Source organism: Parasteatoda tepidariorum, chromosome X1 (assembly GCF_043381705.1).
Source record: "Parasteatoda tepidariorum isolate YZ-2023 chromosome X1, CAS_Ptep_4.0, whole genome shotgun sequence".
Taxonomy (NCBI): Eukaryota; Metazoa; Arthropoda; class Arachnida; order Araneae; family Theridiidae; genus Parasteatoda; species Parasteatoda tepidariorum.
Window position 1 is genome coordinate 30,047,612 of NC_092214.1, and position 22,468 is coordinate 30,070,079.

At 26.6% G+C, this 22,468-nt stretch overlaps 1 protein-coding gene across 2 annotated transcripts in view; it reads left to right on the top strand.

Moving 5' to 3' along the window:
• The first annotated feature begins 581 nt into the window (after positions 1-581).
• The window catches only part of LOC107450924 (coiled-coil domain-containing protein 186), a 28,454-nt gene continuing 6,567 nt past the window's right edge, over positions 582-22,468 (top strand). The window contains exons 1-12 of one of the 2 annotated variants that reach the window (XM_043043973.2): positions 582-835; positions 1,706-2,354; positions 9,406-9,568; positions 10,181-10,393; positions 11,527-11,646; positions 15,741-15,944; positions 16,986-17,072; positions 18,561-18,703; positions 18,878-19,058; positions 19,723-19,797; positions 19,969-20,053; positions 21,884-21,963. In XM_043043973.2, coding sequence (XP_042899907.1) covers positions 1,909-2,354; positions 9,406-9,568; positions 10,181-10,393; positions 11,527-11,646; positions 15,741-15,944; positions 16,986-17,072; positions 18,561-18,703; positions 18,878-19,058; positions 19,723-19,797; positions 19,969-20,053; positions 21,884-21,963 — 1,797 coding nt within the window. In that variant the 5' untranslated portion in view covers positions 582-835; positions 1,706-1,908. The remainder of the gene's footprint in view (positions 836-1,705; positions 2,355-9,405; positions 9,569-10,180; positions 10,394-11,526; positions 11,647-15,740; positions 15,945-16,985; positions 17,073-18,560; positions 18,704-18,877; positions 19,059-19,722; positions 19,798-19,968; positions 20,054-21,883; positions 21,964-22,468) is intronic. The other variant, XM_016066867.3, reaches the window with a different exon arrangement.

Here is a 22,468-nt window from a genome sequence, read left to right on the forward strand (position 1 = left end):
TATTGTGGCGTAACAACCACTACAATTATTAAACATCAATTCACTGGTATATAAGACATGCCAACTTGATTCAAACTTGAGGTACCTTTCGATAGATGAAGGTTGGCATTGTCGATAACTCCGCCCCCCACAAGCCCATTTCGATCGAAAATCGTGATGTGCAGAAGAATAATAGCTAAGTCTTGGCAATTTCGTGCTGAATTACATAAGTAAGGATTATAAGCCTTTGTCAAGTAGAAAGAAAGACAGAGCGTACACTTTAGAAAAGGACTTTACGGAAATGCATCCAGGGTTACGGCGGGATTTGAACCTGCTACCTCCACATTGCAGAGCATTTGGCGAGGAATACTTTTCGGCTAGGGAGAACCCAAAGCATTAAAGAAGAGGAACAACTCGAAGAGTATAACTCGCACCAACCCCCGGGAAATACTCCAGATGTTTTCTTTTTTTAAATAAGTTGCAAATTCAAAATCTGCTTAGCGCCTTGGCGATTGTGACCCAATTTGCAATGTCTAAACTTGGATTTAAAACTAGCACTTATTTGTTGACCTGTTTCTCAAGCGTACTAGAAATAGGCAGCCAGAAACGTTTCAAGAAAACAAATAAGGTGCCTTACAACTTGGCACCTATGTCTACTAATATTTACTTCTTGTTTTCGTTGTATATAACTTGTGTATACTCATAATTCTTAAAAGCGCTTATTTTTCAAACACATAACTCAATCATGTTTCATATATTTTGTTGCTCTATGAAGATAACTTGATATTTCTCGTACCAATCAAGCTGTAAATACTTGTTGCACGTAACTGTTATTCGAACATATGATGCTTTAAAAGTAACCTATAAATGATTTCTTTTTTGCCTTTTTATTCATAGATAGTAACAAATCATATTTTGAAACGTTGTCTGTTTTAAAATTATTTAGAGTATGAACAACATTTATATTCTTATCCTACGAACTCATTTTATCGTTATAATTTATAGCACTACTGCATCAAGTGTTTAGGAATTCTTCCTTATATGTTACAATAATAATTAAAATTTAAATTAAATCTGTAGTATTCATAAATCAGTTCATCTGGCTCGATTTGATATTCTCCCGCAATTTCAATATTGATATTTTTTTTATTTAATAATAGTTTTAAAAATTTTCATATTTAGTAAAGAAAAAACTGTTAAGAGTTAGTTAACTGCATTAATGTTACATTTTTTTAAAATTATCAATGCAGTTTTATTAGTTGATTATTGCAATTGCACAAATGACTGTCAAATAGATAACTTTATCTAATTGGCAATGTTAGTTATCTAATTGGCAATATCAGTCATGAGTTTTTAAAAAAAGTAGTGTTCTCTATTTAAAATTAAAATTGTATCTCAGTAATAACTTTTTAAAAAAAAATACTTTTCTGAAAATTAATCCTTATTTTAAGTACTTTTGGAGAGAATATATATATATATATATATAGTTTATATATAGTTTTTGTTTTTGTGAATGTTCTATTTTAGGTTAAATCTTTCTTGAGTGTAAATAGTCTTATTTTATCTAACAATTACATTTTCTATCCTATGTTGTACATGATATTGTTTTACTTTAATTATTGATTTTAGAAACTTTTTTTTAATTTTACACCATTAAGTATTGTTATGTCTTTATTTTTCTATATTTATTTTATCTATATTTATATATATATTTTAATATTTTTAGGTATCCCAAGTAAAGAACTGAAAGTTGCCAAATTATGTGTGCATCTAGTCAAATGCATTGAGATATATTATTCATATTTAGTATTATTTCTAAGAAAAGCATTTATATTTCTTAAAATTTGTGATATTTTCAAGATCTCTCTTCTAATATTTTTATCAATTTGGTGTATAGATTAATTGTCCTCAATTTCATTGCTCAGAAACATGTCAAATATTCAAAATAGTGAAAGTGATTCGAATCATTCTTGTAAGATTGACAATTGTTCAAATGGTTCTGTACCTATGGAGCAAACATCTCATATTGTATCATCAAATAATGATTGTTGTGATATGAATGAAAATGGAACAATTGATCACACAAATAATGATTTTGTGACTTCAGGGGAAAGTAATCCATCTTCCAATGAAACATCACCAAATAGGCGACCATTAAGTGATCATGTAACTGAAGATGAAATAATTAAAGACAAATTATCTAATGTTCCAGAGAATAGTCTTAATAGTACAAAAGAACCTATTACTTGTGATGTTGAATCCTGTGTATCTAGTAATGATTCCATGATAGAAACGAACACTGATAACTTAAGTATTGATAGTGTTTCGTCTGATGATAGTAGAAAACAAGAATGCAGTGTTGAGATAGCAAAAATGTAAGTTAAAATCATATTTTAATTTTTAGTTTTTTTGAATTTTTGTTTTTTGATTATAATACTTTACTTACTTTTTAAAGTATAGATGGTGTTTTCTACTACAAAGAAATTATCATCTGATTTTCTTTATTTTCCGGCTATTATATCTGTTTTTCCCCATATTTTTATTGCTATTCTTAATACTAGTGTTATCTTTACAAAATCAATATCAACAGGAAAGCAAAAATAAACATATCGAGGAATAAATTATTTTGAAAGATAAGTTTTATCTTTAAATTTATCTAAATGGAATGATGGAATGAATATCATATATATTTTAACAAATTTTCCTGGTTTGTCTTTTCCTGCATTTTGTTTTTTCTTGTTTGTTTTGAAAATAATAATAATATAAAAAAAATTTTATTAACCACAAATGATTGTATTCTTGTTTTACCCCAGAATTCCAGGTTTCTCTTATCACTCTATCTGGTCTAAAAAACAAAAGGGCAGGGTGACCCGGGGTAATTCACGATCACTCTTGTTTCTGGGGTAAATAATGATCACCTGAGTTTTATTTAAAAAAATAATATTTTTTTTAAATTTGAGACATGGACAAGAATGCTTGTTCACTTTACTAAAGTATAACTACTTTTACTTAATAACAGTTTTTTGTTTAATCTAACAAAATAAGTATCTTTTAAAATGCTTTCTGTATTTTCCATTTCAAAGATGGGTTTCAAAATGTGCACATTTCTGCAAAGATCCCCCTCCTTCTCTTAATAATAAATATTTTGAGTTACTTTCTTTTTCTTTGATATAAAAATAGTGTAGGCTTTTGCTTAATTATTTCACATCTACTGTAAACATTATAATTGATTATAGGAAACTATATCAAATGTTGCCCCCTACAGATGGGGTAATTATTAATCACTGGGGTAATTCCTGATCATTGTCATTTCTTCTTATAAATAGTATAAAAAATAGCTAATAAATAGTCAATTGTCTTTTCTTAAATAACAGTTCATATTTATTAAGTGGAACAACTATAAAATATATTTTAACTATAATCACAAAATTTGTTTTTAACTGTATACAAGAAAAATGTGTTCTGATATGCACCATTTCTAGCTTGTCTTACCTTGCTTCTATCTTAAATTTATGTGTGTACATTGTTAGAATAATTTTTAAGTTGATAAATTAACCTAATATAAATATGGTGAGAAATTATAAGCTTAAAAAGGATACTAAGCTTCTAGAAAGCAAAAATAGTGAATTTCTTTTAATGATTGAAAATGAAAATTTCAGTGTGAGAGCTGCTGCCAGAGCTGAAGTGTTAATCTTTATTCCTGCTTTTAAATAAAACGTTTTAATAGCTGCTTAAAAATATCTTTTTGGTTTATTTGTTTGATCTTAATGTCTTATTTGTTAATTACCATTGTATAATTATTTTTAAACAGCCTATTTACTATAAAAACTGGTAATCAGTAATTACCCCAGAAATGATCAGGAATTACCCCAGAAATGATCAAGAGAAGGGGTAATTCCTGATCACTAAAAATTTAAAATCTTTTAAATTCTAATTAGATTTTCAAACAAAAGAAGGTAGCATAGGACTCATCTCATATAGCCTCAAACTTCCAGTAAATATTAAAATTCTATCTTGAATAGTTTTTTCACAAAATAGATGTTTGCATTTTTTGATCAGGAATTACCCCAGGTCACCCTATGTGATTTTTTTCGCGAATATTTCATGGAAATCAGAGTATCTCACGACCATTGGTCGCAGATTTTCGCGAATCAAAATGTTATTGTAATATAAAATGTATCAAAATGTTATTTTAAACATATTTAGAGTAGTAATTCTGTTTTTTTTTTAAAAAATTTATTATTAAAGTCCTACTAACTTTAAAATATATTTATTGCTGTTTTTTTTTTTTTTTTCTGTCAGCATACTAGCTAAATTATGTAACTGGAAATAAAAGTATAGCTTTTTTCATAATGTTTTCCATGGTAAGAAACTTTTTTTTTTTGAAAAAAAAAAGTTTTTTTAAAAAAATAATAAATTTTTTTTTTGTTTGAACCAGGTTTTTTTTAAAACAAAAGGTTTAATAATGTTTTCCTCTCAAATTCAGTAACTAAGTCATTAAAAAGTATTTTTCATAAATCTTTTTTAACTAGATCAAAATATATTCTTTTGTTCCATAAATATGCAAACATGATGAAAAAAAATATAATAAAGATTTTGAATATGCTTATTTTTTACTTCACAGCTCCACTTACTATCATTCAATATTTAATAATCTAAATGTTATTTTAAAAGTGCATGTATGTAAAAGTTAGTTTTTTACCTTGATTGGCAGTATATATAAAAATGTGGTATTTCAGCCTTATTTATATTTATTATTTAGCAGTATACACATTTTCTAGCAGTAATTTCAATGAATTATTATAAGGTAAATCTGTTTTAATTTTTTAAAATTAGTTTTTTGCAGTTTTAGAATAAATGAGCATGAGATATTAAAGGCAATATATTTTTCAATTAACAAATATTTAAAATTAATAATTTCTTAATTTAAAAAAAAGAAATTATTGAAAGTTTATTACAAAATAGCATGAAATATGCAAGGTAGTATATTTATTATTTTTCAAGTAAAAAATATTTAAATTTTATAGAATGATCAAAAGAAATCAAGCCAAATAGGCTGTGTGAATTGATAAGAAACCAAAAAGGACCTATACAATTGCTTAGCAAGAAGTTTTATAAGAATAGTTCAAATTTAAACAAATTAAAATATAGTGCTAGAAAGTTTGTTTCTTCAAATTTTATTTTGTTTTAAAAAAAAATATTTATTTTTTAGTTTTATGGAGAATTTTGAAATCTGTATATCATATTATTTATGAGTCAGTTTAAATATTCATACTGCTATGAATTTGTAAATATGTGTCTAAGTTTGTGAATATACTTTGGTTATGACGCTGAATGTCTCAGACTGTCTCAGATGAATGCCTAAATAAATAGTTTAATTGGGTATAATATGAAAAAAACACGAATGGAATTTAGTTGTTGTTTATTTAGTTATTGTTATTAGTAGTTGTTGTTATTTGTTTTAGTTGTTGTTGTTTATTTAGTTGTATTTAGTTTCAATAACTTTTCTTTATAGTGCAATAAAATCTAGCGGGCAGCTATTTAAACGATCGAACACTTTGTTTGTTTATTTGTGGCTTGAAGTTAGGCTCGCAGAAAATGCCGTTCATGGGTTAAATTTAGTAGGAACAACACAACCTGTGACGTAGGCTATATTATACCCAATTAGAAAATTAACGGAAAAGTTGTGTAATTTTTAACAAATTTTGAGAGGAAATAATGTCTAATGTATTATTGTTATTATTATTTTGGAGACTCGATTTACCAACTTTGCGATCATGTTGGCAACGAAATTATAATGCTGAAAGCTTTGCGTTTCAAAGCGATACAACAAATATTTTCGAGGTTATATGAGAATCGTCTGGAATCATGCAGAAAGTTGCAATGTTTCATTGCCAAGCCTATATAAATAGGTTTGTGCCTTGTCAGAGTTGTAATCTGCTTGAAAGTTGTAATCTTAGTAGTGTTTTGACCTGAGTTATATCATTGACCTTTCTGAGATTGTGAAGCTCTTGTTTTACTGTACTACACTGTTATTGAAGCTGTATTTGAGTGCTAGAAATAGCTATATTTTCTTGAAGTTTCTGCTAATAAATTTTGGACTGTTACATTTATCCCCAATTTAAATATACCTCTGTGCTTGGTACAGTGGGCAAAAAAAAAAAGATATCATCCTGAATAACTTTCGTTGTAGTGATGGAATTTTCACATACTAAGTGTCAATCTTAATGGTTCTTGGGGGTGACCTCAAATATGCAAATTATTTAGTGCTTACTATTAATTAAGTTGCAAAATTGGACACAGAACGTACTTTCTCTGAATAATACATATATATTTCTCTGAATATTACATATATTTTTTTACCTATTTTGATTCTTAACTTTCAAAACATAGGGTGTAGCCGCAATCTGGGAAATATGGTCCTCATAGTTTCTTCAGGAGAGCTATCCAAAGTTTGGACCCCTTAATGTTAATTTCACTTTTTGCATTTTTTATCATATTTTTAAAACTAATTAAGGAATTAAAAAAAATTGCACTCACTTATAAAACCCATTAACCCAAATATAATTTCATGTAAAAAATAATTTGTAATAATTATTTATTATTTTTTTATTATTAAATTTAACTGTGGGTGAAAAAATTTTGAAATAAAATCTTTCATACCATATTAATCTAAGTATTTTTCTATTGCGAAATCTGAAGTTTCAACAGTTTTTATTGGGTAGAAGCCGAGAAAAATTAAAATGAATTGTTTTTAAAAAAATAATTTGGCGAGGATGAAGAAATATTTAAATGTGGTTAACTTACAAGGAACTTGACATAAGCACGCATAGAGTAAAATTTGATTAATATTTTTTTCGCTAATTACCGATTGCTAATTCTTTTTTACTTCTTTCAAAGTATAAAATATAATGTTTCTTTTCAGTCGTCTAAAAATCTATTTGTAATTTAATTAGGAGATTTGAATAAACGCATTTTATTCAACAAATGTTTAGTTTTATAAAATCATGTTTCTGATAGAATGTCAGCTTTTATAAATTTTTTGCATCAGCTTTTATTAATTTTTTTTTAGTTTGTTCTTTCAATAATTGATACAATTTCAAACGTATGCATAGATTTGGAATAATATGTTTATCAATTTTTTTCAAGATATATTTTATAATTATGAATACGAATGCATAGTCAACATTTTTAAGCATCTTAAAATAAATTTATTAATTACCAGTCCGCGCATGTTTCGCAAAATTATTTTACCAACTATTTAATTAAATTTTAAAATTTCTCAAAATCTTATTTTTTACGCTACCATGTATATTCTTCTTCCATTAATATACACTCTATAACAAAAAGATTGACACACCACGAAGCAATCATCCGATTGCTTTGAAATTTTGTATGCATGAATGTTTTGAACAGATATGGCTGGAATGATGCCGACTGGGGACGTATAGTCTTTAGCGACGAATCCCGCTTCCAACTGTGTCCTGACGATCATCGAAGACGTGTTTGGAGACGCACAGGGCAGAGGGGGGATCCTGCCTTCACTATTGCACGCCACACCGGCCCTCAACAAGGCATTATGGTCTGGGGTGCCATTTCCTTTGACAGCCGGACCCCTTTGGTCGTCATTAGAGGTACACTTACTGCACAGCGGTACGTCGACGACATCCTAAGACCTGTTTTGCTACCGTTTCTTTTGCAGCTCCCTGGGCTGGTTTTTCAGCAGGACAATGCCAGACCACATACGGCACGTGTTGCTATGAACTGTCTGCAAGCTTGTCAAACTCTTCCTTGGCCTGATAGATCACCAGATCTCTCTCCCATCGAGCATGTCTGGGATATGATGGGAAGGCGATTGCATCTGGCACGGAATGTTGATGACCTCGTTCGTCAATTGGATCTTATTTGGCAGGAAATACCGCAAGAGACCATCCGAGAGCTTTATCGGTCTATGCCACGCCGTGTTGCAGCTTGTATCCAGGCTAGAGGCGGGTCAACACCTTATTGAACTTGTTACTGTAACTCTGCAATAAATTATTCAATTGTTCTGAAATTTTAATCATTTACTATTCTGTACATTGTCTTCCTATCCACCAATTTTTGTTTCAATCGGACAACTCCTTCTTGGTGCATCGATTTATTTGTTATGGAGTGTTCTAATCAATTGTTTTAGTATTTTAATTTATGTTTTCCTTTAAAGTGAAATTCCTTTTTAAATTATTGTCAAATTTTTATTAAAAGAAAATTAAGAATTATTGCCAACTGAGAATCAAATCTTGTTAAGAAAATAAAAATATTCTACTGATTAAAATTATTCGATGCAGAACAGCTGACTATTTATAAAGCATATTTATTTTTTATTTGTTGAAAAATGAAGATAATTTATTGACTGTCGACTATTTTTATTGTTTCTTACATATTTGGTTGATGAAAACTTAATGCGTATGTGTGTACAGCAAAAAAAAATAATAAAAACAATAGTTTGCTTTGTTTTTTAAATGAACAAAAAATTATGGACATACAATTTTATTTTGATGTTTCAAGTTACTCTTGCCTGCTAACTTTATGAAAATTGCCCTTAATGTTAATGTTGAAAAAATTTGCTTAAAAAGTTGTTAATATTATTTCTCAGCTTTAGCACAATTCAAAAAAGTATTGCTATGTCAGGAAAATGCTCTATATGCCATATTTTGTTAAACAGCAAATGTTAAAAATGGAAAATTGTAAAAAGATTTCAAAACTGTGCTATTTTTAGTATCATCTCAAAAAATTGTTCTTCTTCTAACTTTAGAATTTCCTTAATGCTAAAATAAGACATATTAAGAAAATTTTTGTTAACAATATATTTTATAGATGTAATTAACATGTTTACCAAATAGTTTTAATATAAATTTTTTTAGAAATTATAAATATAAATGTTCTTTTATTTTGCCGTAAAGAAGCAAGAATTTTTTTTTAATTAATTAAATTATTTAGTTATTAGAAATAATGTTGTTATGGTTATAAAAGTTCTGAATTTCTGAGGTAGTTCAAATCATTGAATATAATATCAATATTGCATGTATAATTTATAATAGTAGAGTGTGAATCTAAAATCGACTATAATATTTTCTTTTTCTTTTCACCTATATATTGATTGTTGCCCAACAGACTTTTCTAACTGCAAAAGAAAAAAAAAAGAAAAGAAAAACTTGGGATCTAATAAGTCTTTTCTAACATTTTTTCCTTCAAATTAATGTCTAGTCTAGTCTTTTTCTAACATTTTTTCCTTGAATTAATGTTATTCTCATTATGATTTATTTAAATATGATTTAATATTTAAATTTTATTCATATCTATGTGTGTTATTTTTTTATTATTAAAAATTCATTTTTGTTATAAAATTTATATAAGTTAAAAATAAATATCAAGTTTTCTGATTTTCAGACCAGATAATACTATGAATGAAATATTTAAGGCATTAGAAGCTCGAAATGCTATGATGGAAAATGAAATAGCACAGTTAAGGAAAGCATTATATGCTCAAGAGGTAGCATTTAAGAAAGCTGAATCTGAATCAAGGACAGATTTCTTAAGTAGTATTGAAAAGGTATTCTTTTTATTTCATTAATAATTTTTTTTTAGCATATTTTGTTAAAAGTAATAATCTGTAGCCATACTAGAAGTTAAGAGATTTTTCCTAGTCAGTTTGGTAACACTTGTAAAATTTTTTGATTATCTTTCTGTGATGTGCTTAGGTTTTTAATTTTTGGTTTTTTTCTGCTCTATGTTTCACTTTGTGTCTCGGTAAATTGCATTTTGTTTTTCTACATAGCATCAGTCTTTGTTTTTGCTCAATATATTTTACTGCAGATCAAGACAAGATAAAAGCCTTACAAAATTTCAGAAGCCCAGGAAACAAAACTGAACTAAAAACAGCTACTTGAAATGGCGAATATTTAGCAAGATTTATTCCACAATTTTCAGATATTATGGCATCTTCGATTTCCTTATTTTCAAAACAAAGAATAAATTTGTTTAATACTCTCATCAAGAAAGTGCACTAAAGTTGAAAGACATATCATCTGACCTTATACTTACCATTTTTAATCCAAATGAGCTTGTTCGAAATTATAAAATATTTTTTATATATTATTAACTTCATTCTTTGCATTCATGACTTTTATTTAAAAATAGTAAGGCACTTCATTTTTTCATTTAGCTATCAAAAGAATGTAATACTCTCCGGAAAGATAAAGAAACAATGGTTATCCGTTATGCAAATAGTGAGAAAGAAGTTATCAAAGAGAAAAAGATACGTCAAGAAATGGATAAAAAGTTAAAAGATTTGGCTAAAGAGAGGGATAATTTAATGGCTAAAGTAAAACATCTTAACTCAGAGAACAATCGGTTGTCTGCTTTGCATGAAAGTAAAGTATGTGCTATATTTATTTTATTTTTAATTGAAATATGTTTTAATTAATCTGTTTTGAAATTTGTTCGATGCTGATTGAGATTTAACACAGTTATTTGATACTATATCTATTTGAATGAACTTAATATTGAAATAAGAATTATTATCACAAGATATTTATTTTTATTGTTTGCAAATCATTTTGTAACCTTATACAGTAGGGAACTGATTTTCCGGAACGATCGGGACCATCGCTATTCCGGATAACTGATTTTTCCGGTTTTCTGAATCGCTACAAAAAGCCGTTTGTTTATTGTTAAACCCAACAAAAAAAAATGTTTTTTTGGAAATAATCTTAAAAAGAAGAAAAAACGATGAAGGAATACACTAATGATTATTTCTAAATGATGGTAAGGTAAACATCTTTCAAAAAAGAAAAAAAAAATCCTAAAATCTTAATGAGGAAAAAAAAATTTTTTTTTAAAAATGGCGCGAAAATTTATCGAATTTTGTTCCGGTTTTCTGATTTCCGGATAATGGGTTCTGTACTGTAATAATTTAATCATAATTCTTTAGTTTTTATATTTACATCGGATTATTTTTTTAATTTAAATCTTGTTTTAGTCGAAATTCAGTAATGTATCTTGTTTCTGTTTTAAATTTAGTGAATAAATATTAATTGTGATAGTTTCAGCTGATAGTTTGAAATGAGTATAGAAAATTACAGATATTGAATAAGGGGAAAACTAAAAACATTTAAAGGAATAAATTCATCTTTCTCTAAAAACTAGGTATATTTTTAATAATTCTCAATTCAAAAATTTAACATTGGGATTAACTGAAAATTTTCTAAAACTTGTAGCGAATTTGTATTATGTATATTCAATTTAAAAACAGAGTCCACTGTATTTATAATTCTTAGTTAATTTTTATTCCCTTAACAAAAAATACTTACAAAGGTTTTCAATTCTTAATATCTAAACCAATGAGTTTAAATGTAAGAAACATTAAAACATAAAGTTTTTTTGAAATATTTTTTGAACAAAATCAGCCACTAAAATTGAAATTGAATTCAAATGTGTATGAAATGATTTTATATGCCATAACAACAATGTTTTTTATTTCTTTTTTTTTCCTTCTTCAAATTCCTCTAGATGGTTGAAATAGCTAAAGTACAAAAGAATTTTGATAAGCTGAACTCAGATTTTAATGCTCGAGAGATTCGAATAAAATGGCTGCAAAATAACTTAAAAACAGAAATGAATTCTCACCAGGTAATTTTTACTTTTAAATATTTTCCTAGTTTATTTTAATATTACTATAAATTTATGACTTTTTCTTCAAAAAATACTCTAGATCCATTTCCCTTGTTTAGTTAGTTATATTTTCCCATTTTATTCCTTGATTTCTCTAGACTTTTAAAACAATAGCAAAAGTCTGTCTAGGTTTTTCTGAGAGGTACCTATTTTGTGAAAATTAAAAGAAAACATTAAAAATTAACACAAAATATGGATTTATCGTTTTTTAGGGGATACAAAAGTAAAATTTTAAGAAAAATTATTTTGTGAAATTACTGTTTTTCCTGAAGTTGAATTTGTGAAGGTACCACTAAACGGTAGTAAATTTGGCCTGGACAGGCCCCTGAATAGGTTCTTAGATGGAAGACATCCAAATTTTTGAAACCTTTTTTACTGAAGGCTAGTTCATATTTGAAATGATATAAATCTACTTAAAAGATGCGCGTAAAAAGTAAATATTTTATGATTATGCTAAAAGTATGATTACCAATTGTTTGAGTAATAATTTTAACATGACTTATAACCAAAATTTAAATACTAGCATTCTTTAAAATATTGAAGTTCGATGACCTTTTCAAAAGATTAGACAAACAATATTCTTTATTATATGCAATAATTCATAATGCTGATTAGATAGTTTAAAACAACACTTCACTAAGGTAGGATATAAAAACAAGCATCGCTGAAAGCTAAATATTATGTTACTTATGCAGAAGAATTTTAAAAATGAGTAAGTTATATGAAATGATTGAGTTTCCATTACAGGGGTGATTGTGCTCCGGAAAAAAATCCTGATTTCCGGATTTTTCGCTAAGTGCGATCCGAAAGTTTCCGGAAATCCAAAGTCCAGAAGTTTCAAGAAATCATCGATCACATATATATATTAAAATTCTTGTATGTTTTATTTAAAAATATTAGAATTGGAATTTATACTTGGCATCTCTTTCATTTGTAAATATTTTTTCTCTTAGAATAATAAATGTGATTAGAGATAAAAGTAAACTTACACATAACTATTCATTTAAATTATGCTGCATATAATTCATTTAGAAGATCATGTTTTGAAAATTTCAATGATTTAAATTTATAAAGATATTAATTTTTTGAATGATTTTACTCAAGAAATTTTCAGGGTTTTTGAGTTGGGCCCACAATCACCTCTGCCATTAGGAAATATAATAAAATAATACATTATTTTCAATAAGTTTTTGTTTGTATTTATTTCTAATGAAAAATATTACAATTGAGTTTTAACAGATTTAGAATGAAAATTAAAAACTTGATTGTAGCAACTATTTCATCTGTTAAATTTTGAGTAAGCTTGTTTATTTGATCAGTTCTATAAGGAGATTTACTTTAATTTTTCTTTTATTGACTTATCTAGTTTGACTTCATTTTCTTTGAGACAGCCCTCTTATCTGTAATCAATTTGTCTTCACATTTTCTGTTTCTTGAATTAGTATTCATCTTTCACATCTATATTTTTTTCCAGAAGCAGAAGGCTGTATTAATCTGCAACATTATGAAATAAACTATCATAAACATGAATAACAAAACAAGAAAATATATTGACTGAAAAAAACTCTGTAAAAAATAATAAAATATTAATTCAGTAAAAAATAAAAATGTAAAATATTCTCAATTTTAATCATTTAGCTCTTATATATAAATGTTAAAAATAAAATTTTCAAGAATTCAAATAAGCACTGGCTGAAGTTTTAAAAACTCTAAATCATTAAAAATTCCAAATTCGAAATTGAAAGGAAATAAATTGGTACTGTGCAAATGAAGTTTTGAAAAATAAAAAACTTAGGGATAGGTGGGAAGTAAAAATTTCCAATATTTAAAAGAAAAGAAAATATTTGCAATGTGTAGCAGAGGATAAATTCTCTACCTCTTTATTCATTTATAAATATGCACTTTTATGCATATTTTTATTCTGTTTATTGAAAAACATGAAGAATTTCAAATCAGGAAAAGACTTTTAATTAGATGAAAAAGAAATTTTGTTCCTCTTTATTTATTTTTATAGATTGGTTTAATTATATTTGCCATCATATCTTACTACCTTATTTGCTAGCACAAAGTTTTTGTGAAAAAAAACCTGGCATTGTAGAATTGTGCATCCCAGGAGACGATTCATAACTTATATTATGTATCCCAGGGGATGCATCATGACATTTATTGATGCATCATAACATTTATTATGCATCCCAGGGAATGCCGCTTACCTTTATTTTGTATCCCAAGGAATGCATCATAATTATTTTTATGTGTCTTCCTATAATTGTTAGTGTTTGTTTAGGGAATTTTAGTTGTTAGACAAAGTTTTTAACAATTCTTTTATTATCACCTTATTTCTAGATAGATGTTATTATATACTAATTACATATACTATAGTAGATTCACCGAACTTAATTTTTTAATAAGTCTAAAGTCTAATTTCAGAAAATCGCAAATGTTATAGAAATGCCTTTTAGTATTAATGTCCTATTATTCAGTGAACGGGATTTTTATTAGGTGGTTTTTAATTCTTAATTTTGTTATCTCTGTTTGAAAAAGTGGAAAAATTTTATGTTGGATGATGTTATTCTCTATTATATTACCTTAACTGATTGACATGTACAGTTATCATTGACATCAGTAAAGTCTTTGTGTAAGCTATGTATGCATTTTTATTTTTAGCTTGACAGCAGTGAGGCTGTAAAGGCCGGAGAAAGACATTTTCTTACTTAATTGAACATGAATATGAAAGAGAGTGTTGAACAAATATTTTTTCTCTGTTAAGGAAAAAAAAAATTTGAGTTCTTGTCATTAAAACTGGTAAAGGAGAATTTAATATTCATCGTAAACAATTTCAAGCTTGAACAGTGTTAAGTAATGAACAATATAAAAAAATAAAGATACTAAGCTTTAAATCAACTAAATACTGAATAATAAATACAACTAAATACCTAAATTGCAAATATCCTTTATGTACTAAAGGTAGCTAAATCGTAAGAAATTTTTTTCATAGGCATTGCCTATGAAAACAAAATGCAGGCAAATGCAATATGCTATTCAAAAACACTATGTTTAACAGAATGACAAAACATTGTAAGAACAGTTTTCAGTATTAAAATCATGATTATGTGTTTAAGTGTGTTGATTAAGTGTGTTAAGTTGTAGTTATTTTTCCACTATGTAAAGGGTTGCATAAATGTTGAGATCTCTTCCTGCATGAATAAGTGACTTGCTACTCATTATGTAATCCAGGTTTGCACAAGATTGGTACTGAAAGTGTTTAAATAAACACTTTCATAAACTTGAGACATTCTTTGTTCTTTTTCTTTGTTAAAAATTTTGAAAACAGTTTTGAATATCAATTTCTTAAGACAAAGGTTTCTAATTGAGTGTAAGTGCTAATGGTATTATTTAAATAATGTTGTGATATTTATCATTGAGCTATTACGCCAATACATAATAGATCACATATTATGATAGTTTAACTTACTTAAATATAATAAAATAAAAGTGGTGTAAGTTTTATTAAAAAAGAAAGAAATAAATTTTTAAAAATTGTCATAGCCATTACCCAAAATAGCAACATCATGATAATGACATTAGTATGAATTTATTTTCCTTATGTTCAGTTATACCATGTTGTGCTTGAGCACAATGTATATAGAAGATAAAAATAATTTTATATCTGTGTCCAACTAGCTTAATTCTTAGCATTAATTTTTGTTTTATCTATTAGAAAATTGCATGCAGTTAAACTATTATTTTTTTTCAATGTTAATGTATTATAAAAAATAGTTTGAACTTAGTAAAAAGTTTCTTCTTTTTTTTTTAGTAAAAAAAAAACGAAAAACACATTTTTTTTTAAAAAAGTTAAAAATGTGCAATAAACTGAGAAAACGTTAAAAAGTAATATTTTCTAAGCAAATTTCCAATTTAATTCATTTGAAAGTGATGCTACTGAAATAATTTTTAAGAACAATTCTGTATTCTATTTTGAATGTTATGTTTAATGATTAATATTTTTCCTTGCCTTATAGTTAAACTTTTTAATCCAAATTATTTTGAAGGAAACTCAAGCAAAATTAGATCATGTAACTCAAAGATTGAATGAGATGAAGGAAGAAGCTGAGCAAGTTCGTAGGGATTGTCAAGAAATGATAAAATGTTATCAGGAAGGAGAAGAAACAAAATCTGTTAAACTTGATTGCCAACTTAAACAAAAGCAAACTGAGTTGGAAGTACAAAAACAAGAAAAGTGTGACCAAGAGCAGGTAACGCATCTCATATTTAAAAATTTTTTTACTTGAATGTTTGTTTCTTAAATTTTTGTGTCAATGTTTTGCAAAGGTTTTTTTGTGCATATAAATTTTTTTTTTTATATCAAAATTTTGCTCTCTGTAAATTTGATTCAAAGTTTGAATGATTGTCTTTCCTCCTTCCTTATTAAAATACCTTTTGCCTTTCCAATACTTTCCTTTACATACATTTTACTTACCAGTTACCTTTCTTTCATGGTTCACTTTTTGTTTATGTTATTGAAAAAACTTGTATTAGGTAAAAAATTTATTCACCTGAAATGCTTGTCGTTTTCGAAACACGTGGATCAAAGATCATTGAAGTAAATTACTCGAGATATTATTTTTATAATAAATATTTACTTTAGTTAATAAGTATTGCAGGTTTTGGTTTCTGAAGAAAGATTTCTGTCTTAAAGGGTTCTCTGACACAAAAAGTTTAGGAACTACTGCAGTATTCAACATTTTATTGTTAATTTTTGGATTTTCAATATAATGTTAAAAAATTTATGTTCTTAAATAGTTGAGCTATTGATTTCTTCAATTAATTTTTTTTTTATAATTGTATACATGTATCCCTACATGACAAAATGTTCTTGTGTTAGTTTAGCATTTTTTTAAAATAATTTTTTTTTAATATCTGTATAAATTTGAAGGTAACATTAATTTGGTATGTCATTATATTTAAATTTTCTCTTTTTATCTCTCTTTCTTATTAATTTTTGCGATAAAGAAAGATTAAATTAATTATTTTAAAAAAATTTATTTGTTTTTAGCATTTTGCATTTGAAGTTGTAAATTGATTATTTTTATTATTATTGATAGCATTAAGATTAGATTTTTTGTTCTTCTTTTTCATTGACTACAAAACCTGTAATTTTGATCTTGAATATTTCTACTTTTTCTCATTAGTTTTGTCATTTTTTTCAGTCATCTATAATTTTTCTTATAATACATTTTTCTCAATGTTTAACTTTTTGAAAAAAAATTTAAATTTTTACTAATATTTTTACTTAGGTTTACCAGCTGTTGAGACAAGAATTAGAAGCTTTAAAAAAGAAACAAAGATCAACTATGGAAGAAAATAGTTCTCTTACTCTAAAAGTGAGTGCAATATTCAAGTTATGCATATCTATTTTTTACCAGCTATAATTAAGGGAAGATTGAGTGACTGGTTTATTTCTTGTATTAAATTTTATAACTTATGCTGATTCTTTCTAAATGCTTAGTGCACTACATTTTTGTTATTTCTTTCATCAGAAACAATTATCATATTTTTTTGTTTTTATTTAGAAGTTTTTTATATCTAGTATGTTAATTGTTCATTCTATATTGATATCATAATAAAGATACAGTGAAACCTCCTGTTATGGACATTCCTCCTAAACAGATGCCTCTCAATGTGGACATATTTTTAATTCCCCATGGATTTTTTATGAATAAACCGTTATGTACATTTTCTGCATAGCGGGCACTCGTGTAACCGGAAACGGACAGTAATATTTGCCCTGAAATGTTATTGTATATCTCTTTAAGCCGGACACTACTTTTTCTAAATTTGAAAAAAAAAAAAACTTTCTGCTTTAGCTTGCAAGAAAAAAAAAGTAACTTTTCACCATTTTTAAAGCCTGTAAATTTTTTGCCTTATCCATAACCATAAATGTTGTTAAGCTATTTCACTATTAGGGAATCAATCTTTCTCCTGCCACCTTGCCTTATATTTGCTAGGAAAAGAGAAAAAATGATACTGCTCTTGTCAAATAATTCCGACATCACCATCTTTTGATCTTTTCATCAGTATAATGCAAGTTATGAGACCCCTCAAGTTAAAATGAAGTCTTAAATGCTCTCAATGCTTTTTCCCCTCTGAAAATTTCTTTCATTTTCTTATCAATTTGAAGACTATATTTAGCACAGCTGGGGTAAAAAAAGGAACAGAAATATAATCTTTGAGTTGTTGATATAAAGGAAACATTTATTTCAGACTTTTGATGGATGATCAATTGTGAATAACTAACTCCATAGGTCCTCATGTCTTACAGGCATACATTGATAGGTAGTGTAATCAAGTGATAGGAAGTGTAAACCTAATAATTGAAACCGACTGAGGACTAAAATCTCCTATTCGGTATCATATGACCAACTCGAACATCTGTGTTAATAGGAAAATTCATTTTTTTTGTAGCTACATCTAGAATTATGTATTTATATCAAACTTTTTCATATATTCTTTGTATATAGAAAAAATATTTTTTGAAGTTTAAATAAATATCCTTCTAGATGGATATTGTAGATTATTTAATTATTTCTATATATTTGAAAGTATTCTGAAAAGAGTTTTTGGCGTTAAACTTGTTAACTAGGATACCCTGCCTGTAAATGAAAAACTCTCATAAACTGAAAATTTTTTCGGTCCCAAGAAAGTTCGCTTAACCGAGGTTTCGCTGTATTTAGTTTCTATTTGGTGAAAAAATTTGTTATTTGTAATACTACTGCTTCTTAAAAAAGTTATCTTCAAACAACATCAATCAATATTTTTAAACTACCTTAATTTTTGTTTTAAATTACTTACTCTTGGAATTTTGTATTTAGATTCATAATTTAGAAAAACAGAGACTGGAGTATGAGCAAAATTTAAGTAAACTTAAAGATTCTCAAAATATATTAAAACAAGAAGTTGTTGATTTAACTGCTCATCTGGCTGAAATGGAGACTTTACAGCTACAGTTAGAAAGGTACTAATTTGCTTATTTTTTATTCTTACTCCAAAATTTTTCGTGACAGTTGGCATTGTTTATAAATGAGAAATTTTTTTTAATTTAATGTTTTTATTTCAAAAAAGTTTTTGTTAAAAATATTTCATTTTTTGTTATTTCTAATTTCATACATTTATGTTTTTAAATTTCTAGAGAAAAAGAGAAATCAAATGCAAGCTTGAAAGAAGTTGAGAGACTTCGTTCAACAAATGCTGAACTACAAGCTGATATGAATGCTTGCCATGTAAAGGAGGGAGAACTTTTAAAGTTTACTGAAGGTGTCACAGACACAAATGTTAAACTGCAGTCTGCTTATAGTTTGTTGGAAATTAAGGTGATAATTTGGAATTTAAAACATAAAAATGGAATCTCTTCATTCAATTTTTCAAATAAGTACAAATTTTAATTTTATGTTACTATTAATATCTTTGTCTAAGAAAATATTGCCTTATGAGTCTTTCATTAAATTATATATCTTATTTTTCTTATAATTTTTCTTATTCAAAATTTTTATTCTTTCTCTATTAATAAATTAGTAGTAGTTGTGCATTACCATTAAAGAGCTCTAACCTCTTTTTTCCTTCTCATCGTAGTGTCAATTATAATTTTAGACACAAGCAAACAAGATTACAATATGCACTGCAATAGTTTGCTTTACAAGTTTTGCATTGGGCGTCATATCATTTATCTGACCGAAACTATGATGAAGCCTGACAGACTTTGAAACAGATAGATTTTATATTTTTTATTTATAAAAGTGTAATTAGTTTATAATTATCTTTGTGTTTATTATTTATACGATCAATAGTTAATAATTCTTTGTGAAAAGTCCCTTTAAAATACATATTTTCTATGTCAAGAAGAATATTAGGCCTTGGAAAATTTCTGTGTGTTTGATAATTAACTGTAAATTATTCAAATTTTACATTTAGCTTTATAAGATGTGCTATTATCATTGATCTATTGATATACTTCATTACTTTTTCTTTATTGAATAGGCTCAAGCACTAGAAGAAGAATTAGCTGAAGTCAAGCAACAACTTGCTGATTATCAAGAAAAATACTTACAGTCTGTAAGCTATATTTGATGCTTATTATTTTGTTTTTAGCTGTCTTCAAAAAGCATAAACTTACAAAATTAATAACAGCAGAAAAATGATACAACAATAAAATAAATGTATGTTTTATAAATGTTCCTTAATATTTCTTTTTTCCAAAATTTTATATTCTCTTGTTTTGTATAGGTATCTGAAGCAGAAAGAGTTCACAAAGAACATGAGGAAGAAGGCCAGCTATTAGCACGAAAGCTAGCAGAAAAAATTAAAAATGGTACGATAATCTTAGATTTTGTTTACAACTACTATATTTAAATTTTACTTTACATGCTCTTTAATAAAATTCATAATATTGTCATTGATTTATATTTGAAAAAGTAAAAGAAACATTTTGCAGACATGTTAAGAATAATAATGGCAAGAATAATATAATAATGAATATATTCATTATTTTACTCTAAATAAAATACTTTTCTACCATTTTTAAAATACTTCTAAATTAAATAAGGTATTCAAAATCTCAAGTGTGAAATTATTTGCAATTGCATTATTTTAGGAATACTATTTTGCAACTTATTAATTAACATTCTGATTAATAATAAGTTTTATTATTTTTTAAATCAATTTTGTGTTCAGGATTCATAATTTTTCTTGGTAGCTCAATGATAAATTAATCCATGCACTCTAAATATTTTAGTGTAAAAGCAGGTGAACCTCATTAACGCGAAGCTACTTAACGTGAAATATCGCATAACATGAAACACATGTTTGGTACCGTGAGTGAGTCAGCAATCAATTATTGATGTATTTTACATATTTAACAGGAAATTTTCAAACTGATTATCGCTTAACATGAAAGGAAACTGGACACAGCACAGATAATAAGCATGTGAATAAAATCCTTATCATTCATTTTGAGGAATGCTATTTCTATTTTCTTCCTTTGTTAGAAGTAGCAGATAGTTAAATAAATAAAGTAGTAAAAATAAAATAATTAAAACTTTTATGCTTGCTTATTTTAATTTGTTTGGCTCATAATAGTATTGTTTGCATACGTTAACGTAGTACATAACATGTATTAACTAACTAACACTCAGTGGCACGACAGCCCATTAAGAGGGCCAAGGCCGACTGTGCCCATCTCAGTTTTCTTGACCTTGGGCTCTGGGGTGCAGGAGCATATGTTCCGGTCAGGTGGTCAGCCGAACGCGGAACCCCCATAACATGTATTAATAATACATAATAAATTGTCTTCATGACGCATTTCTTGATGTACGAAATTTGGTTAACATGAAATAATTATGATAATTCCACTGATTTTGTGTAAAAGAGGCTTGATTGTATTTTACTATATTTAATTTTAGAGAAGAGAGTGATTTTATTGCAAATAAAGTTGTTCTCCTTTTTTTCCCCTTATAAAATTATATTTTTTAATTTCTTAATTCTAAAGAAATGAAATAGGCTAAATAATGGTGTTATATTACAAAATTTGGTTTTTTAAAGAGTTTTGAGTCAGCTGTATTAAAATTTTTTTTAAATTTTTGATCTATGCATATTTTTTTCAATGACAGCAATTATTCATTGTGTAAGTTTCGAAGTTCAATGCTTGTAGAACTAAATGAGAGTTTTTTATTTTTGTTTGAATTGTTCTAAGTACCTGTATTAACTATGACTTCCAAATTTAAAACCTTCCAATCAAAGTTTCTGCTAATCATTAGATTGTTTAAAGAGCAATTGCATTATTATTATTTAATGTTTGGTAACAAATAAAAGAAAAGTTAGTTTTTCTGCTTTTAAGATAGAAGGACAATTATGCCATTTAAGCCCATGGAAGTTTTTAAATTGAGATATGATCCATACAGATAGAAAAAAAAAACTGTTTATGAAGCAAGTATTTGTTGTACATTTTATTAATACAATGATCATTTAAAGTTACAGATAAACATTTTAAGTCTGATTTAAGTATTTAAATTTAAACTCATGAAACATTTAAAATTTTATGCTGAATTTAATTTCTTAGTTTTTCTTATTTTTTGTATTTTTTAAATTTTTTTATTTTACTATCGCATTATTTTTCATTTTACTTTTTGTGTGTTAAATTTAGTTGAAAAGCTTAGTATGAAGTTGGATGAATCTGAAAATGAAAATAGAGTTCTAAAACGACGACATCTTGCCAGTATTAAGGTATTTCAAGAAACCTTTGAAATCATAAATTTTTTTGATGTTTTTATTTAAAAAAAATTTATTTAATACTATGCTTAATTTATTTTGCATTATAAGGAAAAACTTTTTTTTCCAGAGTTTTCAGCTAGTGATATTACACTTTAGTAGAATTTGTATTTTAATGTACAAATACAAGAAATTTGTTTTAAAAAAAGTTGTTTATTGGGCTTTACTTATCGTTCAGGTGTTCAGTTTTAATTTTGTTTTAAAATCTTTATTTTGTTTTATGTATGTATGTTTTTCAATTGTAATCAAAATAGTTTTTTTTTATTCAATTTATTTCAAACCACATTCTCAAAATAATTATTGGTAATAGTTTAATAATAAATCACTCAAATGAATTTCTATTCCCTACTTAGAGTTTCTAATATTAAAAAGATCAGATTTGACACATTTTATTTAAAAGACTGCTCTTTGATTTATTATTCAAAATTAAATAAAAATTAATTTGTGGAATTGTAGTTAA